Below are 27,172 nucleotides of genomic sequence, written 5' to 3' on the forward strand. Positions count from 1 at the left end.
CACTACCAAATTTGACAGTTTATCACCTTTGTTACAATTACAGCCCCTACTCCAGCAAGATTCAAGGCCAGAATAATCAGCTGTAAACTATAAGGGTAGTCTCGATAGGCTGGAGCATATGAGGCTGAGGGGTGACATCATAGAGATTCATAAAATCATGAGGGGCATTGATAAGGTGAATAGCCAATGTCTTTTCCCCTGGATAGGGAAGTCCAAAACTTGAGGGCACAGGTTCTTGGTAAGGGGGAAAGATTTCAAAGGGACCTGAGTGGCAACGTTTTCACACAGATGCTGTTGTATTTTTGGAACAAGTTGCCAGAGGAAGTGGTACAGCTGAGTACAATTACAACATATAAAAGATGTTTGGACAGGTATAAAGATAGGAAAGATTTAGAAACATATGGCAAATGGGACTCGTTCAGTGTAGGAAACTTAGTTGCCATGGACAAGTTGGGTCACAGGGTCTGTTTTTGTGCTGTTTGACTCTATGACTCTAGCATTGTAGAATCTGGTGTGCAGAGTACTCACCTTCGCATCGCTGCTGCTCAAAGGATTTAGGCCATCAATATCAATGATCATCAATGAAGCTTCTTCCTACAATTGGTGAACTCATTACCTTGGGTTTATGCTGATACATCTTCAAAATGTTGTCAATGAGTGTTAATCAGCTTTAGCCCTGGGACCTCATAATATTAATTGATATAATTTAGGTGTAGCAGAAGAAAGCAATAACTAAAATATCACAGCAAACTCCTTTCTACCAGCCTATCATATGGCATTCAGTTAATGTTATTTTTAAGCACTTTGATGAAAAAAAATTTAATAAACAGAAAAGAGAGCTCACTCAGTTGGTTTCAATGGATATTTCAGTCAAGTTAGGTTGAGTGCACATATTTTTAACTCAAAATATTCTCTGCACAATATTACTCTTTATAAATGATGAAAACAGTGGATTAAATGTCAGACAACTAGAATAAAATGAAAAGGTAAATTGTGCTAAATTTGAATTGAAAACAAACTCTGAAATTCTTAACTTTGACAGGTTTGAAACCACCACAGCGAAAGGGGAAATTTGTGTTCAATAAAAATCTTGAATAAAGATCTTGCATTCAGATAATTTTCTGTTACAGCAAATGCCATATATTAAATTAAAAGAAAAATAAGTTAATCGCTGTTTGACTTGGGAGAGGTTTGTTTGGGGCCTTAATTTTGAGAAATTAGGAGATACAAGCACAGATATTGCATCTCCTGTGCTCAAGTGGAATGGTGCTGATGGAAAGAGGGAATATTGAGGATAAATGGGGAATAGAATCATGTGTTCCAGAAGGAAAGATCCCTTTAGAACATTGAAAGGCAGAAACAAGGCAAGATGTTTTTGGCAGTGGCAAAACATTGAATGTGGCAGAAGGTGATCTGCTGAATGTGAATGGGGGAAAGGTTAAAATTGGGGGAAAGGTTAAAGTTAAGTACAAGGGGAACCTATGTTAAATCTTGGGGAGAGAGAAAGGGCTGAGAGATAAGTGTGTGAAGATGCATCAGAATTGTTAGTATTGAAGGTTGTACTATCTGAACTGATGTAATGCAAACCAAGAAAGTGAAAATGGAATAGATTCATTGCAGTATGCAGCATGTCAGAAACATAGTCATGATAGCTCTGGGAATCCACAGGCTTGCAATGAATATTAAGTACTGAAAAAGATTTAGAGAAATTCGGGAAGAGAAGGGAAGAGTCCGAGTTGAAGTTGAGCACAGGATGGAAATTGAAAACCAAGATAATTATCTTTTTGCTAAGAATGGGATGGAGCACTAATTCAGTCATCAAAGGTCCTTGGAAAAAAGGAATTAGACCACAGTAGGCTGATTAAGGAATGTTCCACATCATCACTGAAAAGGCAGGCATTACTGAGATGCATGAAAGTAGGGTAGCTTCATTCCTGATGAATAAAGCTTTTTGCCCAAACCATCGATTTTGCTGCTCCTCGGATGCTGCCTGAACTGCTGTGCTCTTCCAGCACCACTAATCCAAAATCTGGTTTCCAGCATCTGCAGTCATTGCTTTTACCTATGAGGCCAAGAGGGCAGGCCCACATACAGGAAAGATATTGTAGATGGGTAAAAGGGTCTCCAATCAGTGGTAATGCTCCTGGCCAAAGATATAGTTGAAGATGGAAGAATAGTCTACTGTCATGCTGAGCTCAAAGTTAATTGAAACAGAAGTGTAAGTGTTTGAAACTGAGCTCACCACCAAGGAAATGCCATTACCAAAAACATTTTCCCTCTCCCATCAGCAGGCCTCTGACCATTTTATCTGCAAGCATGACCCTTTCTGCCTTTTAAATTATTCATCTTGTTCCCACTCTGATTTTTCTGTCCATGGCTTGCTACTATATTCCACTGAAGCTCAACACAAGGTGGAGGAGCAGCATTGTTTTGTCGTTGCCCCCAAAATCCTTCTGGACACGTCACTGAATTCAACAATTTTAGATCAGATGAGTGGCAGATGAAGTTTAATTTAGCTAAATTTAAGGTGCTGCATTTTGGAAAAGCAAATCAGAGCAGGACTTATACATTTAATGGTAAGGTCCTGGGGAGTGTTGCTGAACAAAGAGACCTTGGAGTGCAGCTTCATAGTTTGTTGAAAACAGTCTCAGGTAGATAGGATAGTGAAGAAGGTATTTGCTATGCTTTCCTTTATTGATCAGAGCATTGAGTATAGGAGTTGGGAGTCCATGTTGCGGCTGTACAAGACATTGGTTAGGCCACTTTGGAATATTCATACAATTCTGGTCTCCTTCCTGTCGGAAGGATGTTGTGAAACTTGTATGGGTTCAGAAAGGATTTACAAGGATGTTGCCAGTGTTGGAGGATTTGAGCTATAGGGAGAGGTTGAATAGGCTGGGGCTGTTTTCCTTGGAGCAACGGAGCCTGAGGGGTGACCTTATAGAGGTTTATAAAATCATGAGGGGCATGGATAGGATAAATGGACAAGGTCTTTTCTTTAGGGCAGGGGAGTCCTGAACTAGAGGGCATAGGTTTAAGAGGAGAGGTGAAAGATATTAAAGAGACCTAAGGGGCAACTTTTTCACACAGAGGGTGGTGCACGTATGGAATAAGCTGCCAAGGGAAGTGGTGGAGGCTGGTATAATACAGCATTTAAAAGGCATCGGGATGAGTATATGAATAGGAAAGGTTCAGAGGGATATGGGCCAAGTGCTTGCAAATGGGACTAGGTAACGTAGGATATCTACCAAGGGGTCTTTTTCCGTGTTGTACATCTCTATGACACCATGTGTCCTCATTTTGTTTCCATTTTTGTTGTGGGTTTGGTGTGTCGGATTTTTTTCCTTCCTTCATAGGCATTGTATAGCTGCTCTACATCTATTCACCTCGACCAATCTTTTGTGTTTTCATTGTTCGCACTGATTCTCTTTAGCTCTCATACTGTTAAACCTTTGTGATTTAAGCTCTCCTGCTTTCCCACCTGGTTACAAATCTTCCCTTTTGTTGTTCCTCCTCTTCTCACTTTTGACTTGCACAAACATATTCAATTTCCATCTTGTCTCCGTTCTGATAAAGGGGGCCATCAACTTGAAACCCTCCACAGGTTCTGTCTGACCTCCAGATTATTACACATTTATTTCACATTTCCAGAATCTGCAATACATTGCTTTGTAATCTATGAATCATGACAAACTCTCAATGGAGTAATCCTGTGCTCTTGGGAAGAAAACATTAATTTTATCATTTTTCCCTTGCTGAGGTAGCAAGAATAATGGTAAGCATGATGATTTAATCAGACCAGAGTCAAAAAATCAGATTCTCATCATTGAATTAAATTGTCACTTTTAAATACTTCTTCTTAGATGGCAAGATCAAATTCTTAACAAGAAGCCTAATTGCATGTATTTGCATCTCATTAATCTTCCTTATCTAGATAGAGCTGCCTCCCTGGTCAATAGGTACAGTGTCTCCCTGAACCCTCCAAGCACACAATTGAGGTACAGAAATGCATCAACCTCAGAACATTGGATTGTTTATGAGCAGGGAGCACTCGGTCCCTCAAATGGAGCGATCCTGGTCAGTCAAGTAATTGTCTTTGCCTTCGCACAGAATGAAAGGCACCTAGTTACTGGCTCAGAGGTTGAACTTGAGGTTGAGCAATTCATCAACTTCACCAACACATTCCACCCTGACCTTAAATTTACCTGGACCATCTCTGACATCTCCCTCCCCTTCCTGGACCTCTCCATCTCCATCAGTGACGACCAACTTGACACTGACATCTTCTACAAACCCACCGACTCCCACAGCTACCTGGATTACACCTCTTCCCACCCTACCTCTTGCAAAAATGCCATCCCGTATTCCCAATTCCTCCGCCTCCGCCGTATCTGCTCCCAGGAGGAGCGGTTCCACCATAGAACACACCAGATGGCCTCCTTCTTTAGAGACCGCAATTTCCCTTCCCACGTGGTTAAAGATGCCCTCCAACGCATCTCATCCACATCCCGCACCTCCGCCCTCAGACCCAACCCTTCCAACCGCAACAAGGACAGAACGCCCCTGGTGCTCACCTTCCACCCTACCAACCTTCGCATAAACCAAATCATCCGCCGACATTTCCGCCACCTCCAAACAGACCCCACCACCAGGGATATATTTCCCTCCCCACCCTCTCCGCCTTCCGCAAAGACCGTTCCCTCCGTGACTACCTGGTCAGGTCCACGCCCCCCCTACGACCCACCCTCCCATCCTGGCACTTTCCCCTGCCACCGCAGGAACTGTAAAACCTGCGCCCACACCTCCTCCCTCACCTCTATCCAAGGCCCCAAAGGAGCTTTCCACATCCATCAAAGTTTTCCCCTGCACATCCACTAATATCATCTATTGTATCCGTTGCTCCCGATGCGGTCTCCTCTACATTGGGGAGACTGGGCGCCTCCTAGCAGAGCGCTTTAGGGAACATCTCCGAGACACCCGCACCAATCAACCAAATCGCCCAGTGGCTCAACATTTCAACTCCCCCTCCCACTCTGCCGAGGATATGGAGGTGCTGGGCCTCCTCCACCGCCACTCCCTCACCACCAGACGCCTGGAGGAAGAACGCCTCATCTTCCGCCTCGGAACACTTCAACCCCAGGCATCAATGTGGATTTCAACAGCTTCCTCATTTCCCCTTCCCCCACCTCATCCTAGCTTCTAACCTCCCGCAACTCGATCCCCTGACCTGTCCGGACTTGTCCGACCTGCCCAGCTCCTTTTCCACCTATCCACTCCCCCCTCTCCTCCCTGACCTATCACCTTCATCTCCTTCCCCACTGACCTATTGTACTCTATGCCACTCTCTCCCCACCCCCACCCTCCTCTAGCTTATCTCTCCACGCTTCAGGCTCTCTGCCTTTATTCCTGATGAAGGGCTTTTGCCCGAAACGTCGATTTTGCCTGTCCTCGGATGCTGCCTGAATTGCTGTGCTCTTCCAGCACCACTGATCCAGAACCAGGTTGAACTTCAGTGCAGAGGGAAAGGCTTTAGCTGAACTTTAGTCAGAAGTCTAAATGGTTTGGCTGTGATGATAGTGCCACTTCTCCCCACCAATACTCCCTATTATCAGCTTTTCTTTTTGCCCAGCTCACCATTATCCGTTCATTTTTATTGTCTGGCCAACTGCCCTTTCTCCTAGATTAGATTTCTCCTAGATTACAGTGTGGAAACAGGCCCTTCGGCCCAACAAGTCCACACCGACCCGCCAAAGCGAAACCCACCCATACCCCTACATTTACCCCTTACCTAACACTACGGGCAATTTAGTATGGCCAATTCACCCGACCCTGCACATCTTTGGACCGTGGGAGGAAACCCACGCAGACACGGGGAGAACGTGCAAACTCCACACAGTCAGTCGCCTGAGGCGTGAATTGAACCCGAGTCTCTGGCGCTGTGAGGCAGCAGCAGTGCTAACCACTGTGCCACCGTGCCGCAGATGTTAGCAATTCTCTCTGAGTTCTACCTCCACTCATTGTATAATCCTTCAACAAGGATTCAGCATACAGAGCAACCGTTTCCTAGCTACCATTAGTTCTGAAGAAGAAACACTGGACCCAAAACTCTAACTCTACTTTCCCTCCACGGATGCTTATTAAACAACTCCTGAGCCCAGCAAACAGATCTGCACATGCGCTGGTCCGAAAAGCCGTTCAGATGTGCGACAGTGCGCAGGCGCAGATGACATTTGTGCTGTCTCGTTCTGATCCGCGTGTTGGAAAGTTGTTGCTCGTGCACCATGATTCGAAATCTGATGGCGCAGCAAATACAGGACTGGTTCACCATCGGGAAAACCGTTACCGGCGTCGAACTGTTGGCTGATGCCTCGAGCTTGGAGGAGGAAGTGAAGCCTGAAAAGCCTCGACTGAAGCGGTGAGAAATCGACAAACACCACATGTGGGTTTCACAAACAAACCAAAACATAACTTGCTGGAGAAACTCAGCAACTCTGGTAGCGTCTGAGGGAGACATATTCTCTCTCTCCTTCCCTCATCTGGGAAATGGGCACCAATATTCACATTTCCTATGCACAGATACATCAAGGCCTATGGTTATATTTAATGGTAAATCTACATTTCTTTAGATGTTAAATTCATGGTATGGATTTTAAAACTTAGCAACTGAATTAATTTAAATGAAAATACTAAGTGAGATGGACAGACTAACATTACTGGTTTTATTGGCTCCTCTTTATTCTTCTTTCAATGTAAATATTGTGTCCAATGAAATAAACTTTTGCAGTGGCTGACTGATTAAGCTGTAGATTTCCCCAGCTAGGGGAAATGTTCTTGCATCGACTCTATCAAGTTCTTTTAGAATTTGGTATGCTTCAGTGAGATCACCCCTCATTCTTTTAACTGCAGAGAATATAGGGCCAGTCTTCTCTGTCTCTGGTCAGTCATACTTGCCAGGAGATCAGTCCTACCTTTATCACACAACCTCTCAGGCAGTTATATCCTTCCTTGGGAAAGGAGACCAAAACTGAATGCGGTACTCTTTGAGCAGTCTCAGCAGTACCTCTTTACATCTGTACTCAAATCCTCTTGCAATAACTGGAAGCATATTTACCGTTTTGCTTGATATATCTGCATTTTAGATTTCAGTATCTTATGAACATGAATATCTAGGTCAACTCTTCCCAATCTTTTAGCATTAAAGAAATATTCTGCATTTCAGTCCTTTCCTACCTAAGTGGATAATTTGTGTTTTTCATGTTATATTCCATCTGCCATGTTCTTGCAAGTCAAATCTCCTGAAAGCCCTTTTTGCATCCTCCTCACAGTTCATGTTCTCACCTCATTTTCAGCAAGTTTAGAAATATAACATTTGGTCCCTGAATCACTGATATTGATTGTGAATAGCTGGGATTGAAACACAAAACTTTGTGGAAGACAACCAGAATTGTACACAATGTTCTAAAGTGGCTTTACCAATGTCTTGTACAGTCACAAAATGACCTCCCCACTCCTGTACTCAGTGGTCTGATCAATGAAGGCAAGCATGCCAAATGCCTCCTTCACCTCCCTGTCCACCCGCGATGCCATTTTCAATTAAGTATGAATCTGCACCCCTAAGTCTCTCTGTTCAGCAGCACTCCTCAGGGCCCCACTATTAACTGTATGTATTCTGCTCTGGTTTGCCTTACTGACACCTTGCATTTATCTAAATTAAACTCCTCCTGGCGTTTCTCGGCTCATTGGCCCATCTGATCAAGATTTCGTTGTACACCGAAATAACCACCTTCATAGTCCACCATATCACCTATTTTGGTATCCTCTGCAACCATATGTCCTATATTGTCATCCAAATCATTGATATTAATAATGAACAATAGTGGACCCAGAGCCAAATCCCTGTGTGCACTGCTGTTGACAGACCTTCAGTCTGTGAATAGCAACCTTCTACCATCAAGCCAATTTTGTATCCAATTGGCAATCTCTCCCTGGATGTCATGTGATCTAATCTTGCTAACCAGTCTACCATGCAGGACCTCGTCAAAAGCTTTACTAAAGTCTATGTAGATAATGTCTACCACTCTACCCTTATCCATCTGCGTGGTAACCTCTTCAAACAACTGAATCAAATTTGTGAAACACGATTTCCCACACTCTAAGCCATGCTGATGATCCTTAATCAGTTCTTGCCTTTACAAATGCATGTGATTCTTATTTCTCAGAATGTCCCACAACAGCTTAACCATTCTGCAAGTGTTGGAAATCAAATTAAAAGATAAAATATTGGAGAAACCTGAGCAAGTCTTACAGCATCTGTGGAGAGAGAAACAATTAGCATTTCATTTCCTGAAACCTTTGGAATTGAAGGAAGCTGGAAAGTCATGGCTTTTGGACTGTAAATAGAGGGGGAGGCAGAGAAAGTGGAACAAATTGCTCAGTCAACCATGGCGTTCATAATGGTGGTAAAGGAGAGTTCGATGTATAAAGTAGAAATAAATGTTAACTGTGAAGAGATAATTGGTGCGCTCTGCTGAGAGCAAAGTGAACAAAACGCAAACAAGACATGGTCAGGGAGGACACTGGATGGACGTATTGGAATTCTGAGGTCACACTTCTAAGTTGTGAAGTTCAATATTTTGTCTTTGAGGTTTAAGGTGCCCAAATAGAAAGACCGATGTTTCTATTGTTGGCCTTTGTTGGACACCTGTGGGCCATGGATGGAAATGTTAGCAGAAAGTATATTATGAATTGGATTTATTTTGAACCACAAACTTGCAGTTTTATGGTTATAATTGTTGAGGCTTCTTCTTTGAAATTTCAAAGCTTGGGCATCTCAGTACATGAATCGCAGATTAGTTTTGTTGCAGCTGTGCTCTGAGGACGATGTTGATAATCAAGCTTATTATTCAAATAAATGTTTTGATTCAATCATCAAATTGGCCAATTGATTCCCTTTTGCCCTATTTGAATAAAAGAGACTTTCACCAAGGTTCTTTAATGAATTATAAGTAATCTTTATTATATCACAAAACCTTCTCTTAAAACTGGTGGTAAATTCTGGTTAACATTTAATTGGAATTGAGTTAAGACTTGTTATTCCTGAACACAACATACAAGACAACAGTCTTTGGAGAATTTTTTTCAGGTTAGGGAAAAACGCCCCTTTTGAATAAGCATGGAATATAATGACTTAGGCTGATGGCACTAAAGACTTTCGAAAGACTTGGATCAATATCTTCCACTCAGTTTTTAAGGGTTTATAAAGGTGTTAGGAATGCTAATAATTGGAAACTTCAGCACATTTCCTGAAACCTTTGCTGTGAAAGGCAAAGAGATGCAGCTCCTGATGTTCATTCTTTTCTGACCACTTGAATCTGCAAACTGGAAAGCTAAGTCCAAGAGAAGCTACTGGGCAGCTATTAGCCTGGAGGTACCCGGGGTCTTTCAAAGGCAACTTTTCAAGCAATTGAATATGATAATCCCCATCTCTTATCTCCCTAAAATGTTGCATGGCTTTACTCCAGAGTTCATAAACTTTTCTGTAATCACCGTGATCTTACTAAATGATGGAGCAGGTTAAGGGGACCAATTGGCCTCCTCATGCACAAAATGTATATGAACTGTCTTGAAATTTAATGGACACGGTTAAGCATCTACGCCGTATTCAATTTGAACAATCAAAGTATATGTCCAAACAAAACACAGTAATATAAATAAATAATTGTCTGGTCCTGTTGGTTTCACCACATATCAAAAGCAAGAGACCTGAAAATTGGTAGACATTAGTGTTGGGCGATTTTTAAGGTTAGCTGCTGGCAATGTCGACAGACATCATTGTTAGGGTTCCAGTTTTGCAAGCAGTGGTCCTGTGCTAAATTGTGCTAAGTATATTTTATGATGAAATGAAGGATGAATTGTTTCCAGTCCTCTACTGTTGCTATTTTGAGTTGCTGATGAAATGGAAATTTCTATGAATTATTATCAGTTAATGTTTTGAGGTATATGGCTGTGACCATGAGATTGTCTTCTTGGACAGGGTTTTGAGATGCCTAATCTCTGATTCCCTCCCAAAGTGGTAAGATGAAAGTTTGGGATAGGCTCTAGAAAAGATTTACATTTACATTTACTGCATAATTATGCTACCAGCACAGTGGTTAGTTAGCACTGCTACCTCACAGCACCAGGGATCCGGGTTTGATTCTAGCTTTGTCTCTGTGAAGTTCTCATTGTATACATGTTGGCTTCTACTGTTTGTTCTGGTTTTCTCCAGTGGTCTAAAGATGTGCAGATTCGGTGGATTGGTCATGTTAAATTGCTCTGCAGTGTCCAGAGATGTACAGAATAGGTTGATTTGCCATGGTAAATGTGGGGATTGCCTGGGCAAAATGCTGTTTGAGGGTCAGTGTAAACCTGATGGGCTGAATGACCTCTATTTGCACTGTAGGGATTCTAAAAATCCATGATTCTGTTACTTGCTATCTATGTTATTGGAAGAGTAGTATTGTGGAAGGTTCCGAATCTTTTCCACTACAGTTGGTTGGATATTATGTTGACTTTTGTCTACATAACTTGAAATAGTTGGAATTTCTTCTTTATATTCGTACACAGTTTTGTTCTTTGTTGCATATGTTTTCGTCCATTGTTGTTTGACGCTTTGCTGCTCACTCTCTTCAGCGTTGTTGATGGAGTCTTGCAGAGCTTGCTTCAAAGTATTGATTAGTTTCTGAGGTACAAGTTCAGTACGAACTGATACTACTTGACATCTGTATAAAAGATCATTTCCATAGTTAAAGTACTAACATTGCTGTCTTTATATTGGTGTGTGTATTTATAAACAAAACATTTTTTCCATTGCTACATTTTATGGTCATATGTCCATAAATTAAATCATTGGAAGCATTTGCTTGGATGGAAATTTTTTATAGAGTCATAGATTTGATTAAAGAGAGAGAGAGATAGATGGATAGAGTCGTACAGCCCGGAAACAGACACTTCGGTCCAACTTGTCCATGCTGAGCAGATATCCCAACCCAATCTAGTCCCACCTCCCAGCACGTGGCCCATGTCCCTCCAAACCCTTCCTATTCACGTACCCATCCAGCTGCCTTTTAAATGTTGCAATTGTATCAGCCTCCACCACTTCGTCTGGCAGCTCATTCCATACAGGCACCACCCTCTGCATGAAAAAATTGCCCTTTAGGTCTCTTCTCACCCTAAACCTATGCGTCTCGTTCTGGACTTCCCCCATCCCAGGGAAGCCTCCGATGCTCCAGGGAAAATAGCCCTCGTCTATTCAGCCTCTCCGTATAGCTCAAACCCTCAATTATTGCCACAACCTTGTAAATCTTTTCTGAACCCTTTCAAGCTTCACAACATCTTTCCGAAAGCAGGGAGACCAGAATTGAATGCAATATTCCAATAGTGCCTAACCAATGCCCTGTACAGCTGCATCATGGCCTCCCAACTCCTATACTCAGTGCATTGACTCATAAAGGAAAACATACCAAACACCACCTTCACTATGCTATCTACCTGAGACTCCACTTTCAAGAAACTATGGACCTGCACTCCAAGGTCTTTTTGTTCAGCAACACTCCCCATTAAGTGTATAAATCCTGCTCCGATTTGCTTTCCCAAAATTCAGCACCTTGCATTTGTCTAAATTAAACTCCATCTGCCCCTTCATTGGCCCATCTGATCAAGATCCCGTTGTAATCTGAGGTAACCTTCGCTGTCCACAATGCCTCCAATTTTGGTGTCATCTGCAAACTTACTAGCTATACCTCCTATGTTCACGCCCAAATCATTTTTTACAAATGAAAAGAAGTAGAGGACCCAGCACCGATCCTTGTGGCGCTCCACTGGTCACAGGCCTCCAGTCTGAAAAACAACCCTCCACCTCCATCCTCTGTCTTCGACCTCTGAGCCAATTCTGTATCCAAATGTTCTGTTCTCCCTATATTCCATGAGATCTAACCTTGCTAACCAGTCTACCATGAGGAATCTTGTTGAATGTCTTAGTGATGTCCATAGAAATCATGTCCACTGCTCTGCCCTCATCAATCCTCTTTGTTACTTCAGAAAACTCAGTCAAGTTAGTGAGAGATTTTGCATGCACAAATCCATGTTGATTATCCCTGGTCAGTCCTTATCTTTTCAAATACATATAAATCCTGTCCCTCAGGATTCCCTCTCCAGTTCACCAGTCTAATGAATTCTCGCTTCCCAATTCCAAGTTGCTTTTGACTCTGAGATTGAAAATTAGAGGTGGTCTTGATTAAACTTTAGAACTGTGAACAGACCACACTTTAAAACGTGCAGTTTTGGTGACTCAAACATTGTAAACAGTTAATTGATTTGATTTATCACAGTCATGTACTGAGGTACAGTGAAACGTATCTTGCATGTTTTACAGGTGAGTGTACTCTACAATTGCTTGAGGCAATGTGAGGAAGATAATGAGGCTGACCGTTCTGTCAGGGCTGTTAATTAAGACATCAGTTTAACAAATTTAGCAAATGTCAGTTTTCAAGTAGCTATTGTCAGGTGGTCTTATTGAGCTATGTACCAGTGGTATGGAAAAGATACATAGGAACAGGCATAGGCTATTCAGAATGCTAAGTCTGCCCTGCTATTCAATCTGATCGAAACCTTGAACATCTTTTAGATATAGAACATAGAACATTACAGTGCAGTACAGACTCTTCAGCCCTTGATGTTGTGCCAACTTGTGGAACCAATCTGAAGTCCACCTAACCTACACTATTTCATTTTCATCCATATGTTTATCATAAGACAATTTAAATGCCCTAAAAGTTGGTCAGTCTACAATTGTTGCATGCAATGCTTTCCACGCCCCTACTCCTCTGTAAAGAAATTACCTCTGACATTAGTCCTAAATCTATCACCCCTCAATAAAAAGCCATGCCCCCTCGTGCTAGCCATCTCCATCCGAGGAAAAATGATCCCATCCCCACATTCTTGTACAATATTAGTAATCAGATCTATTAATCTCTACCTTAACATTATCAAAGATTGAACTTCCACACTCCACTGAGGTAGAGAATTCCAAAGGTTCACAACCCTCTGAATAAAATTTCTCCTGTTGGACTGTCATTTTAAAATTATACCTCCCGGTTTTAGACTCCCGACCAGAGGAAGTATTTGTGTCTATCCACCCTTTCTGTCCCTTTTAAAGTATTTTGTAGGTTTCAATGAGATCACCTCCCATTCTTTGAAACGAGAGAATACAAACCCAGTTTGCCCAAGCTCTTCATAGTACTGTTCTGCCATCTTAGGAACAAATCTGATGAACGGTTGTTGCACTCATAGACTCACAGAGATGTACAGCACAGAAACAGACCCTTCGGTCCAACCTGTCTATGCCGACCAGATATCCTAATCCAATCTAGTCCCACCTGCCAGCATCTGGCCCATATCCCTCCAAACCCTTCCTATTCATATACCCATTCAAATGCCTCTTAAATGTTGCATTGTACCAGCCTCCACCACATCCTCTGGCAGCTCATTACATACAAGTACCACCCTCTGCGTGAAAAAGTTGCCCCTTAGGTCTCTTTTATATCTTTCCCTTCTCACCTTAAACCTATGCCCTCTAGTGCTGGACTCCCCGACCCCAGGGAAAAGACTTTGTCTATTTATCCTATCCATGCCCCTCATAATTTTGTAAACCTCTATAAGGTCACCCCTCAGCCTCCGATGCTCCAGGAAAACAGCCCCAGCCTGTTCAGCCTCTCCCTGTAGCTCAGATCCTCCAACCCTGGCAACATCCTTGTAAATCTTTTCTGAACCCTTTCAAGTTTCACAACATCTTTCCGATAGGAAGGAGACCAGAATTGCATCCAATATTCCAACAGTGTCCTGTGCAGCCGCAACATGACCTCCCAACTCCTGTACTCCATACTCTGACCAATACAGGAAAGCATACCAAACGCTTTCTTCACTATCCTATATACCTGTGACTCCACTTTCAAGGAGCTATGAATCTGCATTCCAAGGTCTCTTTGTTCAGCAACACGGCCTAGGACCTTACCATTAAATGTATAAGTCCTGCTAAGTTTTGCTTTCCCAAAATGCAGCATCTCGCATTTACCTGAATTAAACTCCATCTGCCACTTAGCCCACTGGCCCATCTGGTTCAGATCCTGTTGTAATCCGAGGTAACCCTCTTCGCTGTCCACTACATCTCCCATTTTGGCGTAATCTGCAAACTTACTAACTATACCTCTTATGCTCGCATCCAAACCATTTATGTAAATGACAAAAAGTAAAGGGACCCAGCACCGATTCTTGTGGCACTCCACTGGTCACAGGCCTCCAGTCTGAAAAACAACCCTCCATCACCACCCTCTGTCTTTACCTTTGAGCCAGTTCTGTATCCAAATGGCTAGTTCTCCCTGTATTCTGTGAGATCTAACCTTGCTTATCAGTCTCCCATGGGGAACTTTGTCGAATGCCTTACTGAAGTCCATATAGATCACATCTACTGCTCTGCCCTCATCAATCTTCTTTATTACTTCTTCAAAAAACTCAATCAAGTTTGTGAGACATGATTTCCCACGCACAAAGCTGTGTTGACTATCCCGAATCAGTCCTTGCCTTTCCAAATACAAGTCCATCCTGTCCCTCAGGATTCTCTCCAACGACTTGCCCACCACCAAGGTCAGGCTCACTGGTCTATAGTTCCCTGGCTTGTCTTTACCGTCCTTCTTAAACACTGGTACCACGTTTGCCAACCTCCAGTCTTCCGGCACCTCACCTGTGACTATCGACAAATATCTCAGCAGAAGGCCCAGCAATCACTTCTCTAGCTTCCCACAGAGTTCTCGGGTACACCTGATCAGGTCGTCGGGATTTATCTACCTTTAACCGTTTCAAGACATCCAGCACTTCCTCTTCTGTAATCTGGACATTTTGCAAGATGTCACCATCTATTTCCCTACAGTCTATATCTTCCATATCCTTTTCCACAGTACATGCTGATGCAAAATACTCATTTAGTATCTCCCCCATTTTCTGTGGCTCCACACAAAGGCCGGCTTGCTGATCTTTGAGGGGCCCTATTCTCTCCCTAGTTACCCTTTTGACCTTAATGTATTTGTAAAAACCCTTTGGATTCTCCTTAATTCTATTTGCCAAAGTTATCTCATGTCCCCTTTTTGCCCTACTGATTTCCCTCTTAGGTATACTCCTACTTTCTTTATACTCTTCCAAGGATTCACTCGACCTATCCTGTCTATACCTGATATATGCTTCCTTCTTTTTCTTAACCAAACCCTCAATTTCTTTAGTCATCCAGCATTCCCTATACCTACCAGCTTTCCCTTTCAATCTGACAGGAATATACTTTCTCTGGATTCTTGTGATCTCATTTCTGAAGGCTTCCCATTTTCCAGCCGTCCCTTTACCTCCAATCAGCTTTCGAAGGTTCTTGCCTAATACTGTCAAAATTGGCCTTTCTCCAATTCAGAACTTCAACTTTTAGATCTGGTCTATCCTTTTCCATTAGTATTTTAAAACGAATAGAATTATGGTCGCTGGCCCCAAAGTGCTCCCCCACTGACACCTCAGTCACCTGCCCTGCCTTATTTCCCAAGAGTAGGTCAAGTTTTGCACCTTCTCTAGTAGGTACATCCACATACTGAATCAGAAAATTGTCGTGCACATACTTAAGAAATTCCTCTCCATCTAAACCTTTAACACTATGGCAGTCCCATTCGATGTTTGGAAAGTTAAAATCTCCTACCATAACTACCCTATGATTCTTACAGATAGCTGAGATCACCTTACAAGTTTGTTTCTCAATTTCCCTCTGCCTATTGGGAGGTCTATAATACAATCCCAATAAGGTGATCATCCTTTTCTTATTTCTCAGTTCCACCTAAATAACTTCCCTGGATGTATTTCCGGGAATATCCTCCCTCAGCACAGCTGTAATGCTATCCCTTATCAAAAAAATGCCACTCCCCCTCCTCTCTTGCCTCCCTTTCTATCCTTCCTGTAGCATTTGCATCCTGGAACATTAAGCTGCCAGTCCTACCCATCCCTGAGCCATGTTTCCGTAATTGCTATGATAGCCCAGTCCCATGTTCCTAACCATGCCCAGAGTTCATCTGTCTTCCCTGTTAGGCCCCTTGCATTGAAATAAATGCAGTTTAATTTATTAGTCCTACCTTGTCCCTGCCTGCCCTGACTGTTTGACTCACTTCTGTTCTCAGCTGTACCCGTCTCAGATCGATCTCTTTCCTCACTATCTCCCTGGGTCCCAACCCCCCCCCCCCCAAAATTACTAGGTTAAATCCACCCAAGCCATTCTAGCAAATTTCCCTGCCAGTATATTAGTTCCCTTCCAATTTAGGTGCAATCTGTCCTTCTTATACAGGTCAATTCTACCCCAAAAGAGATTCCAATGATCCAAAATATGAATCCTTCTCCCATACACCAGCTCCTCAGCCATGCATTCATCTGCTCTATCCTCCTATTCCTGCCCTCACTAGCTCATAGCACTGGTAGTAATCCAGATATTACCACCCTTGTAGACCTTTTTAAATTTCTGCCTAACTCTCTGTAATGTCCCTTCAGACTTTCAACCTTTTCCCTTCCTATGTCATTGGGTCCAATGTGGACAATGACCTCCTGCTGGCCCCTCTCCCCTGTGAGAACATTCTGCACCCTCTCTGAGACATCCTTGATCCTGGCACCAGGGAAACAACACACCATTCTGCTGGTCACAGAAATGTCTGTCTGTACCTCTGACTACAGAATCCCCAAACACAATTGATCTCTTGGAAGTCAAAATACCCCTCTTTGCATTAAAGCCAGTCTCAATACCAGAAACTTGGCTGTTCGTGCTACGTTCCCCTGAGAACCCATCACCCCCTACATTTTCCAAAACAGCATACCTGTTTGAAATGGGTACATCCACAAAAGACTCCTGCCCTAGGTGCTGACCTCTCTCACCCTTTCTGGAGTTAACCCATCTATGTGACTGTATCTGAGACTTTCCCCCCTTCCTATAACTGCCATCCATCACATCCTGTTGCTGTTGTTAATTCCTCATCGCTTCTGTCTGTGTCTCCAACCGATCCACTCGATCTGATAAGATTCGCATCCAACAGCATTTATGGCAGATATAATCCGCAGTAGCCCTTAAACTCTCTTTAAACTCCCACATCTGACAAGTATATATCACTGCAAAGGCCATTTTTGCTCCTTCACAATCTACAGACTCAGAAAGTAACACCATCTTATTCCTTTACAAACACTGCCCCAGGTTTAATTAATAGTTATGGCTTATATTTTAAGCTTAATCAAGAGACTTGTCTCCAAAAACAGTAGTTTCTTTCTTGAGCTAACTAAATCAAGATTTGCAGATTTTCTTCAGGAAGGGCCTAACCAAGCTCTGATACAATGGAACAAGGCTGCATCACTACTGCACTCATTTCCTCTTGCAAAAAACATTAACATTCCATTAGCTTTCTTAATAGAATAGAATCCCTATAGTGTGGAAACAGGCCCTTTGGCCCAGTCAGTCCACACCGACCCTCTGCAGAGTATTACACTTAAATCCAATCTCCTATTACTCTACATTTGCCCCTAACTAACACATCCCCGAACACTATGGGCAACATAGCATGGCTAATTCACCTAACCTGCACATCTTTGGATTGTGGGAGAAAACTGGAGCACCTGGAGGAAACCCACGCAGACATGGGGAGAATGTGTAAACTCCACACAGACAGTCACCCGAGGCTGGAATTGAACCCAGGTGTCTGGCGCTGTGAGGCAGCAGTGCTAACCACTGAGTCACTGTACTGCCCTCTTGCTTGCTGCACCTCAATATGAGCCTTCAGTAATGTATCAACAAAGACATCTAGTTTCCTTTGTGCATCTACACTTTATAACTTCTTATTTAAGAAATATTTTTCACATTTGTTTCTGCTTCTAATGTGGATACCCTCTCAATTTTTCACATTGTGTTCCACCTATCATGTTCTCGATCATTTACCAAGCCTGTCCAAATCCTTCTGAAGCCGCTTATCATTGGTCACAGCCTGCTACTCTGAGAAAGATCTGTTTAATCGACTGGGTTTTTAGTCTGTAGCTAATCATTGATCCATGTCAGTACATTACCTCCTATCCCATGTCTTTAAACTTTCTCTCCAGCCTTTTGTGGAACACTTTATCAAAAGCCTTCTTAAAATTGAAGTATACTTAATTCCATTGGCTCTGCTTTATCAATTTTGTTGGTAATGGAAAAATTAGAATAAAATTATGAGGATAGGACAGCAAGGCCACAGATTTGAGGTAGTGAGATGTGCAAATCTAGAATTGTTTGCATGGATAGTAAATTGAAGAACTTCGTAGTAGAGGTAAAAATGCAAATGAATGCTGCAAATGGGACACATTGAAAGGACATTTTTGAATAATTATGTTGTGATGGGCTTTTATTTCCAACGTTATTTTGTTATCTTCATGCACAACAAATTAGTCCAGTAAAGTGTAAAAACTATGAATGATTAACTACCATGAGTGTTTTTCATTAGCTCACTCGGAGATATATCAGCTTGCCTTTTAACTCCTGTTTCATGGCTCATTGCATTGCTGCTTTTTGCATCCAATGTACAATAGAAATGATGAGGAACGTTTGCCTTTATTTTCAAATAAAGTACTAGATATATTTATTGCAGTTCAATTTTTAAGCCCATTTTTTTCCTTTGATATCGCAATTATATTTTCTAAAACTATGACCAAAATGTAGTTTAAGTTTCAAACTTATGAATGCAGACAGAACACAACGAGGAACAGGAGTAGGAAATTTGGCTGGTTGAACCTTTTTATCTACCATTCAGTATGATCATGGCTCTATCTCAATGCAATATTTCTCACTTTATCTCCACACCCTTGATGGCTTTAATATAGCAAATGCTAGAGATAATTCTGTCTTTCCTGGGCTAGACCATTTTGAAAACTAAGATCATCATGAACAGTAATGATAAAAAGCTCTAGATTTCATCGCAAATGTTTTATTGCTGTGTTAGTGTGCTTGACTGACTTTTCATTGCACTTCTGAGTGCTGCACCATTTGAGATGCTTCATTGCTTGCACATCCAAGATACATTGACATTATTTTGAAGGAGAGCAGAGAAGTTCTCCCTAGTGAGATGTTAAAGGGTTAATTTGTTCTGCTGACCTGTCAGAAATTGGATGTCCTGGGGTAGAGGGTAGTATGTCTTGCAGGCAGAATGTAAACATTTATATTGCTATCTCCTGCAGTTCAGAACCAATGTGCATAGCCATCTCCTGCAGTTAAGAAACAATTTAAATAAACATCTCCTACAGTTAAGAAATAATGAGAACACTGCATTTAAGAATCTAACCACATGCTGCAGTTAAGCAACAATGTAAATCAGATCCTGCAGTTATGGAATGTTCAAATCCCTACATTGTCTTGAGTGGCATATGACTTTGGGGGAGTAGCAGGGTGTGTATTGTGGGCATTCTGATGGTGATGTAAAATTCTGCAAAAAGGGAGGACTGTTCCCTTGTTCAGGGAGAGCTTTGCTTGACATGCTTCGCAAGTATTGTGAAGTGTTAAGTGATCCTCCAAAAGCTTGTACTTAATAAATTTTGGCTGTTCACAGAAGTTGGCATTTTGCAGTTGCATCAAGTGTGTAAGAATCTCAAGGAAAAGAACCTAACACCAGTATCCAGACTAATGATTAACCTCACTATAAGAAAATATCAGATCATCCCATTTGTTTGGGAGATGCTGTAGCTACTTATTAGATTGCAGAGCAGAATTCAGTTGTACGTCATTTGTTGTACAATGCTTTGGAATGTCCTGAAATTAGCAAAGATATTTTATCGATACTCATCTGTGTTTTGCATTACCAGATAGGAGAGCAGCATTACTAGAAGCTGAAGCATATTTTACCTGCTTGAATTCTGATGGCAGTTCAAAGCAGGACCGAAAGCGGATATCTGACGGTAGGATGTTGGAAGTGAGGAAATTAAAGCAATCCTGTTATGAATGGGTGCATCCTAGTTTATTGAATTCTGGTTTGCTACATTGTGTAACTGGACAAATCCCATTTTCATTAGGAATCAACTCACTTTGAAAGCTTTGACATGACAGGGTTGGATGTATGAACACAGAAATTTCAAATATATCTGATCGTCAGGTTGAATGCCATGTTCCTTACTCAGGTAGGTGGCAGATTTCTGAATTTTCTGTTGATCATTGGATAAGTTTGCCAGCTTTTGGGATTCTTTCGAGTTTCAGTTACATATTTTGCTGTAGAGTTTTGAATGGATCTGTGAGAATTGTCTTGCTCACATATATTCAAAAAAAAAGCTAATCGTGTAATTCAAATTAATGAGGACAAATATTTCAGAATTTTGAAAGTCGTGTCATTATGTGACTGTTTCATACAAAAAAATAAAATGACAGAGTAATTCCATTTGCTTAGTATTTAGACCTGAATGTTTTGGTTGGATTGAAAAGACAAATTTAGCTGTACCTTAGTAAGTCAAAGAGAAAGCACAATGCTATGTGTAGAAAACAATTGCTGAAAGTTAATTTCTAAAATGTCATTTGTATTTCAAGGAGACAGGTGACATTTTCTCAGGTTCTGATTAATTCCAAGATTAGTCAGCATTAACAAGAAATGAGGAATACAGCTGACTTGGCATAACGTTGAATTAATATGTTCCAGCTTTTTTGCATCTCTTTAGTCAGCATTGTGCATTCAGCTCGAGTTAGGCAACATTAAACAATCTGCTTTCAACCATTTGGTCTTGTTCTCTTGTTCTGGAAGACGTTCTTGAAATAGAACATAGAACATAGAAAATTACAGCACAGAATAGGCCCTTTGGCCCACAATGTTGTGCCGAGGATTAATCTTAATCTAAAATGAAATAACACAACCTGCGCACCACTCAATTCACTGCTGTTCATGTGCATGTCCAGCAGTCGCTTAAATGTCCCTAATGACTCTCCTTTGACCACCACCGCTGGCAACGCATTCCATGCGTTCACAACACTCTGCATAAAGAACCTACCTGTGATGTCTCCTTTACACTTTCCTTAGCATCTTTAAAACTGTGACCCCTCGTGGCAGTCAATCCTGCCCTGGGGAAAAGCCTCTGGCTATTGACTCTATCCATGCCTCTCATTACCTTGTACACCTCGATCTCTTCCTCTTCCTCTCCAGAGAGAAAAGTCCCAGCTTAGTCGACCACTCTTTGTAAGACAAGCCCTCTGGTCCAGGCAGTATCCTGGCAAACCTCTTTTGCACCCTTTCCAAAGCCTTCGCATCTTTCTTCTAACTGGACAACCACAAAATCTCCTGTTGGTCTAACTATCGAGTCCCCTACCACTAGTGCTTTTTTGTTCTCCCCCTACCCTTCTGAGCCTCAATGCTGCAGACCTGACAACTCTGACTTCCCCTGGTAGGCTGTCCCCACCAGCAGTATCCAAAACGGTATACTTATTGCTGAGGGAAACAGCCACAGGGAATCTGTCAGTTCCCTTTCCTCCCCCTGACTGTGACACAGCTGTCCTTACCCTGTGTCTGAGGAGAGACCACATCCCTGTACATCCTCTCAATTTCCCCCTCAGCCACCCGGATGATCCACAGCTCATCCAGCTCCAGTTCCCTAACTCGGTTTTTGAGGAGCTCGAGTTGGGTGCACTTCCTACAGATGTGGCCAGCGGAGACATGTCGTGTCCCGCAGCTGCCACATTCTGCAGGAGGAACATGCAACTGCCCTAACAGGTATACTCAGCTAATCTGAAAGCCCACACAGGACTAAACAAGGAAGAGAAAAAAGAAACCCGAAGAACTTACCGAGTTTACACCCTTATTAAGGTTTGAGGAGGTGGATGGGAAGGAGACCCTATAGTGTAGACCCTACAGAACATTAAATGATTATGAAGTATATTTATTTTTAAGTGGATGAGATCTAAACCAGAGATCCTACAGTGTAGGGTCTCTGGTTTAGATGTCACCCACTTTCAATGATTATTAAGCATATTTATTTTTATGTTCTTCCCTTACTTGGCACCCATTGGAAGATTTAGCTGAGATTTTGTTTGTAGCATAGAAAAATTCAAGTAAAATTGCAAGGTAGGACAATGGGCTAGATTTGAAGTATAATGTGCAAATCTAGAATTGTTTGCATGGATAGTAAATAGGCAAACCTTTATAGAGTGGACGTAAAAATACAAATGGCATTCTGCAAGGGGATACATTAAAAGAAGATTTTTGAATAATTATGTTATCGTAGTCTGAATGGCAATTCTTTTCATTGTTATTTTCTGATCGTTGCATGCAACAAATCACTCAGTAAAGTGCAGCTACTGTGAAGGAAAACCTGCTGATGCTGCATTTAGTGCAAAAGTCCATGGTGCTATCAGACTTTGATTTTTTATTTTTAAATAAAATTGAAAGATTCTAAAACATCATTTTCAGTAAGCTTAGTATGAAAATTTACTTCAGTTTGCAATATATTTGCTTAAGGAATGTCTGTGGCATTAATTTAGTAATAGATAGAATTATAGAATTCCTGCAGTGCAAGTACGTTGTTGAAATAATCTTCAAATCTGCTTACCTGTCAATTTGTTTCCTTTTTGACATTGGGAGAAATATCTCAAGGTGTGATCAATTAATCTGAATCTTCTGCGTAGCTGAGAGGGGTGGTTGACAGCTAATACTACCTGAAGCTGTTGTTCACTGTTGGATGTAGCTTCCAGTTAGCAACCTCATCTGTGGAAGGCAGACCCAGTTTCATTGTAACATAACTTGTCACATGCACCATACAAATCCAGCTAAGTAATATAACTTTGATTTTAGCCTTCAGTCATGATCTGCAAATGTAGAGACTGAATTTCTTTAAAGGTTTTTTTGCTGTCAAAGGCTTTGTCATTGATATGTGAATTGGAAATGCATTTGAGTGTTGCGCTAGATGTATGCCTCTGGGGATAACATCTTTATTTGTTTCAGTTTGTGTACCTCAAGTTATGTTAAAAAAATTTAAGCATTAAATGTTTTGAGAAGTTTGTATTTTGTTAATTTCAAAAGTGAATGGTGATGACAGTTTTTTGTAGTAAAATATTTATTGTAGAAGATTGTTTTTAAAAAAATGCTGAATTGAGGACTTTTGCAATAGACCAGAAAATTTAGCATGAGTATATTTAATAAATAAAATTGTACAAAGGTTCATCAGTGACATGACACTTGTGCATTTACGTGAATTACCAAAGTAAGATGACGTGCTAAAAATGACAATGTGGGGATTATTATATGGTCAGTGCTAGTTGTATGTTTCATGCAGCTTTTATGATATTTTGTAATCTTTCCCTTCCTTGCCTCAAATTTACTCTTCACCTTAGCTTCTGACAATCATTGACTGGTAGTATGATTTAATATTTGGCTTGTCAAGTCCATTGTGACTCCCTGCAAGGCCACTTTAGCTATTTCCATTCCCTAACCTTTCACTTGTCTTACACCATTCATGAATCAAAGAGGTGTTTTTCGTTGTCGTAGTTGAAATAGTCATTGAGAGTAGTCTTTGCTGTGGTAGTCTTCATTCTTGTGAGAGGATTTTTTGCTATGAGGTACTGTGCCTTTACCTTGATTGCTTTACCTACTCCTTAAACACAAATTAGATTTGACAGGAACTGTTGTATTTGGTAGCTTTTTGTGCCTCTGTATTTGATGGCTGTTTTTGTGGAACCAAATTTCTAATTATTGATTAAGTTTTGTGGTTGTTGACTTGCTTGCTGAGCTGGTAAGTTTGTTTGCAGAAGTTTTTGTCGCCATATTAAGTAACATACCACCGGTGAAGCAATGGTGTTCTGTCCCACTTGCTATTTATATGTGTCAATTTGCTGAGGTGGGTGGTATTATTTCAGGTTTTGTTTCTTAGTGGTTGGTATATGGAGTCTAACCCTGTATATTTGTTAATGGAGTTCTGGGTTGAATGCCAGGCCTCCAGAGATTCATATGCATGTATTTGTTTGGCTTGTCCTATATTGTCCCAGTCGAATTGATGTCTTTCTTTGTCTGCGTGTATGGACATAAGTGATAGTTGTTCATGTCTGTTGGTTACGAGTTGGTGTTTGTGTACCCTGATGGCTAGTTTCTTTTTCCAGTTTGCCCTATGTAATGTTTATGGCAGTCTTTACATGGTATTTTGATATTGGAAGCTGTAATGCCAAGACGAGAACGGACAGCCCTTCCCACTATCCAGCCAAAACTTTGGATCTGCTATGGGAATGACACCTTTTGTCATTACTAAACGTGCTCAACTCGAAGAAACCCATTAACTCATAAACAACATCCTTATGGGTATAAAATTCACCAAAGAAGAAGAGAACAACTGACTTTCCTTCCTGGATGTAATGGTCAAATGCAAGGCCAAAGCTGAGCTCCAGACTAGTGGATACAGGAAGGCCACAGATAAAATACTCAACTACAACAGCAACCAACCCAACACGCACAAACGGAGCTGCATCAGAACATTATTCAAGTGAGCCGTAACACACTGCAGCACCCTGGAGCTGTGCAAAGCCAAAGGACAACATCCATATGACATCTTCAAAAACAACGGTTACCCAAAAAGTGTAATTCGCCAGTACCTATACAACAGACCACAACAGGAAGCCAACATGCCTGGATATACTAGTCACCTTGCCATACACCAAGGACATATTGGAAATGGCCACCAGGCTACTTTGACCCCTAAGCATCATGGTAGCTCACAAAACATCTGCACTAGGATAGCTACTGACAAGTTCTGATCCCATACCCACAAATAGCAGAACCAATGTTTATGTACAAAATACCATGTTAAGACTGCCTCAAACATTACATAGGGCAAACTGGAAGAACATAGCCACCAGCGTACACTAGCACCATCTAGCCACCAAGAGACATGATCAGCTATCACTTGTGCCCATACACATGGACAAAGAAGGACACCAATTCGACTGGGACAGTGTATCCATCCTAAGACAAGCCAAATAAAGACGCATGGGAATTTCTGGAGGCCTAGCACTCAACTTGGAACTCTATAAACAATTATGTACGGTTGGAGCTGATATATCAAGAATACCAGAAATGTTGCTACCCATCTTGGGATGCACAAATAGCAAGTGGGGCAGGATACCAATGCTTCACCAGAGGCGCACTGACGATACATAGTATGGTGACAAAATGTCTGCCAACAAACCTAGCAGCTCAGCAAGCAAATCAATGGCCTCATCCACAACCTGGGCTACCAATCGTCTCATTAAATTTTGGGGTTTTCTGTAATTATTTTTGGATCCCTTTTCAACTTATCCATGTGTCTTTAAGAGTTGTGATTTCAATTATTTAATATGGAACTAATTTTGGGATCTCATTCCTCCACCAGTTTTTCTATCTTTGCAGTCTTTAGTAAACAGGTCCTGAACCCTTACTTTTGCAGATAAAAATGAGGTGACATATTGACAACCCACCCATGCTGAGTATAAACATTTTTTGATATACTTTTGGAATAAAATTGAGTTTTCCAATTTATAAACAATAAAAAGATAATTAATTCTATTTTTAAATAGTGATACTTTGTAACTGCACATGGATTATAACTTATGAACGTGTATTCATTCTAAGTTGCCAGCAGGGCACTGATATAGAAAATGATTTTCTTTTCATCATGTTTTACATACTGTGGGGTAAATTTTCCATTAAGCAGCCATTCATGTCATTCTTGCTGAGTTCGCTGTCACTGAAAAATCAAATGTAAGAAGAATGTTTCTATTCTTGGAAAGCGCTGGACAAAATGCAATGAGTGGACTTAAATATTCTTCACTGCCACTATCTGTGGCAGTCGTCAGTGTCTCAAGTGTTCAAACCATATTTGCCTTCAGGCAATTTTCACTATGTTAATACTGTGGAACGCATAAAAGATGAGTCCTGAATTTGTAAATTGCTCCTTTACATTTCCACGAAAATTCCAGTGCTTTATACCTGATCTATGAGGGAAGGCAGGTTAAAGAGTAGATATAGTGGTAGATATTAAACTATTCAGGATATATCAAACAGTTGCAGCACAGTGATTAAGAAGAAACCTGTCACGCAGACCCACCATCCATGCTTAACTAGAAAGGTTAAAACATATTATTAAACTTAAGGAAAAAGCATATGCGCAAAGGCCGGTGTTAAAAGGAAAGAAAATCAGAGTGAAAGAGAAAACTAACCAGAAATATAAAAGCATGCAGTTTCTCTAAATAGGTAAAGAAGGAAAGAATGAACCAAGTGAGTTAGGTTCAATATAAAATCTATCCAGAGAATTGTTGATGAAAACAGAAATGGCACAAGAATTAAATACGTATTGCATCAGTCTTTACACAGCATAGAAGCCAAATCCCAAAAGCTGCTATAAATCAGGAAATCAAAGCAAGGAAGGAACTTGGGCAATTCACAACACCAGAGATGTGATACTGAGAAATTTCTTAGAGTTGTAGGCTGGCAAATACCTGAGTAAAGATGGTTTTCATTTGGGATGTTAAAAAAATTGTGTTTTCCCCATATTGTATCTCTCATACCAGATCTTGCACCTAGCACATTACCCTGAGGAACTCCTGCACAGATGTTCTGGGATTAAGATGATTGATATCCAACTGTGACCGTCTTCTTGTGTGCCAAGGATGACTCTAACCAGCAGAGGGTTGTCCCTGATTCCCATTAATTCCAGTTTTGCTAGGATTCCTTCATGCTACATCAGAAGAATGTCAAGGGCTGTCACTGTCATGTCACCTCTGGAATTTAACTTGAACCAAAGCCATAATGTGGTGAGGAGCTGAGCAGGTTATTGCTGAGCAGGTGCTGCATGATAGCACTATTGATGATCCTTTCTAATACTTTACTGATGATCAAGAGTTGACTGATGGGGTGATAATTGACTGAGTTGGTTTGCTTCTGCTTTTGTACAGGGCATACTTGGGTAATTTTCCACAATGTTGGGTAAATGCCAGTGTCGTTACTGTGCTGGAAGAGCTTGGCTAGGGGAGGGCAAGCAATTATACCTGATCTAGCAGCTGTGTACTTTAAGATCTGACAATCAACGAGTAGTGCTGCCGCAAAGCTGCTCTTTGTGGTGGATGTTG

General features: G+C 41.3%; 1 protein-coding gene across 1 annotated transcript in view; it reads left to right on the plus strand.

Moving 5' to 3' along the window:
• Nucleotides 1–6,281: 6,281 nt before the first annotated feature.
• The window catches only part of tdrd9 (tudor domain containing 9), a 146,758-nt gene continuing 125,867 nt past the window's right edge, over nucleotides 6,282–27,172 (plus strand). Inside the window, exon 1 of the mRNA XM_087989480.1 lies at nucleotides 6,282–6,415. Within this exon, the coding sequence (XP_087845606.1) occupies nucleotides 6,282–6,415 (134 nt within the window). The remainder of the gene's footprint in view (nucleotides 6,416–27,172) is intronic.

The sequence above is a fragment of the Chiloscyllium plagiosum genome, unplaced genomic scaffold (assembly GCF_037043375.1).
Source record: "Chiloscyllium plagiosum isolate Xiang-an unplaced genomic scaffold, Cpla_swu_hap1 HiC_scaffold_8, whole genome shotgun sequence".
In the NCBI taxonomy this organism is placed as follows: Eukaryota; Metazoa; Chordata; class Chondrichthyes; order Orectolobiformes; family Hemiscylliidae; genus Chiloscyllium; species Chiloscyllium plagiosum.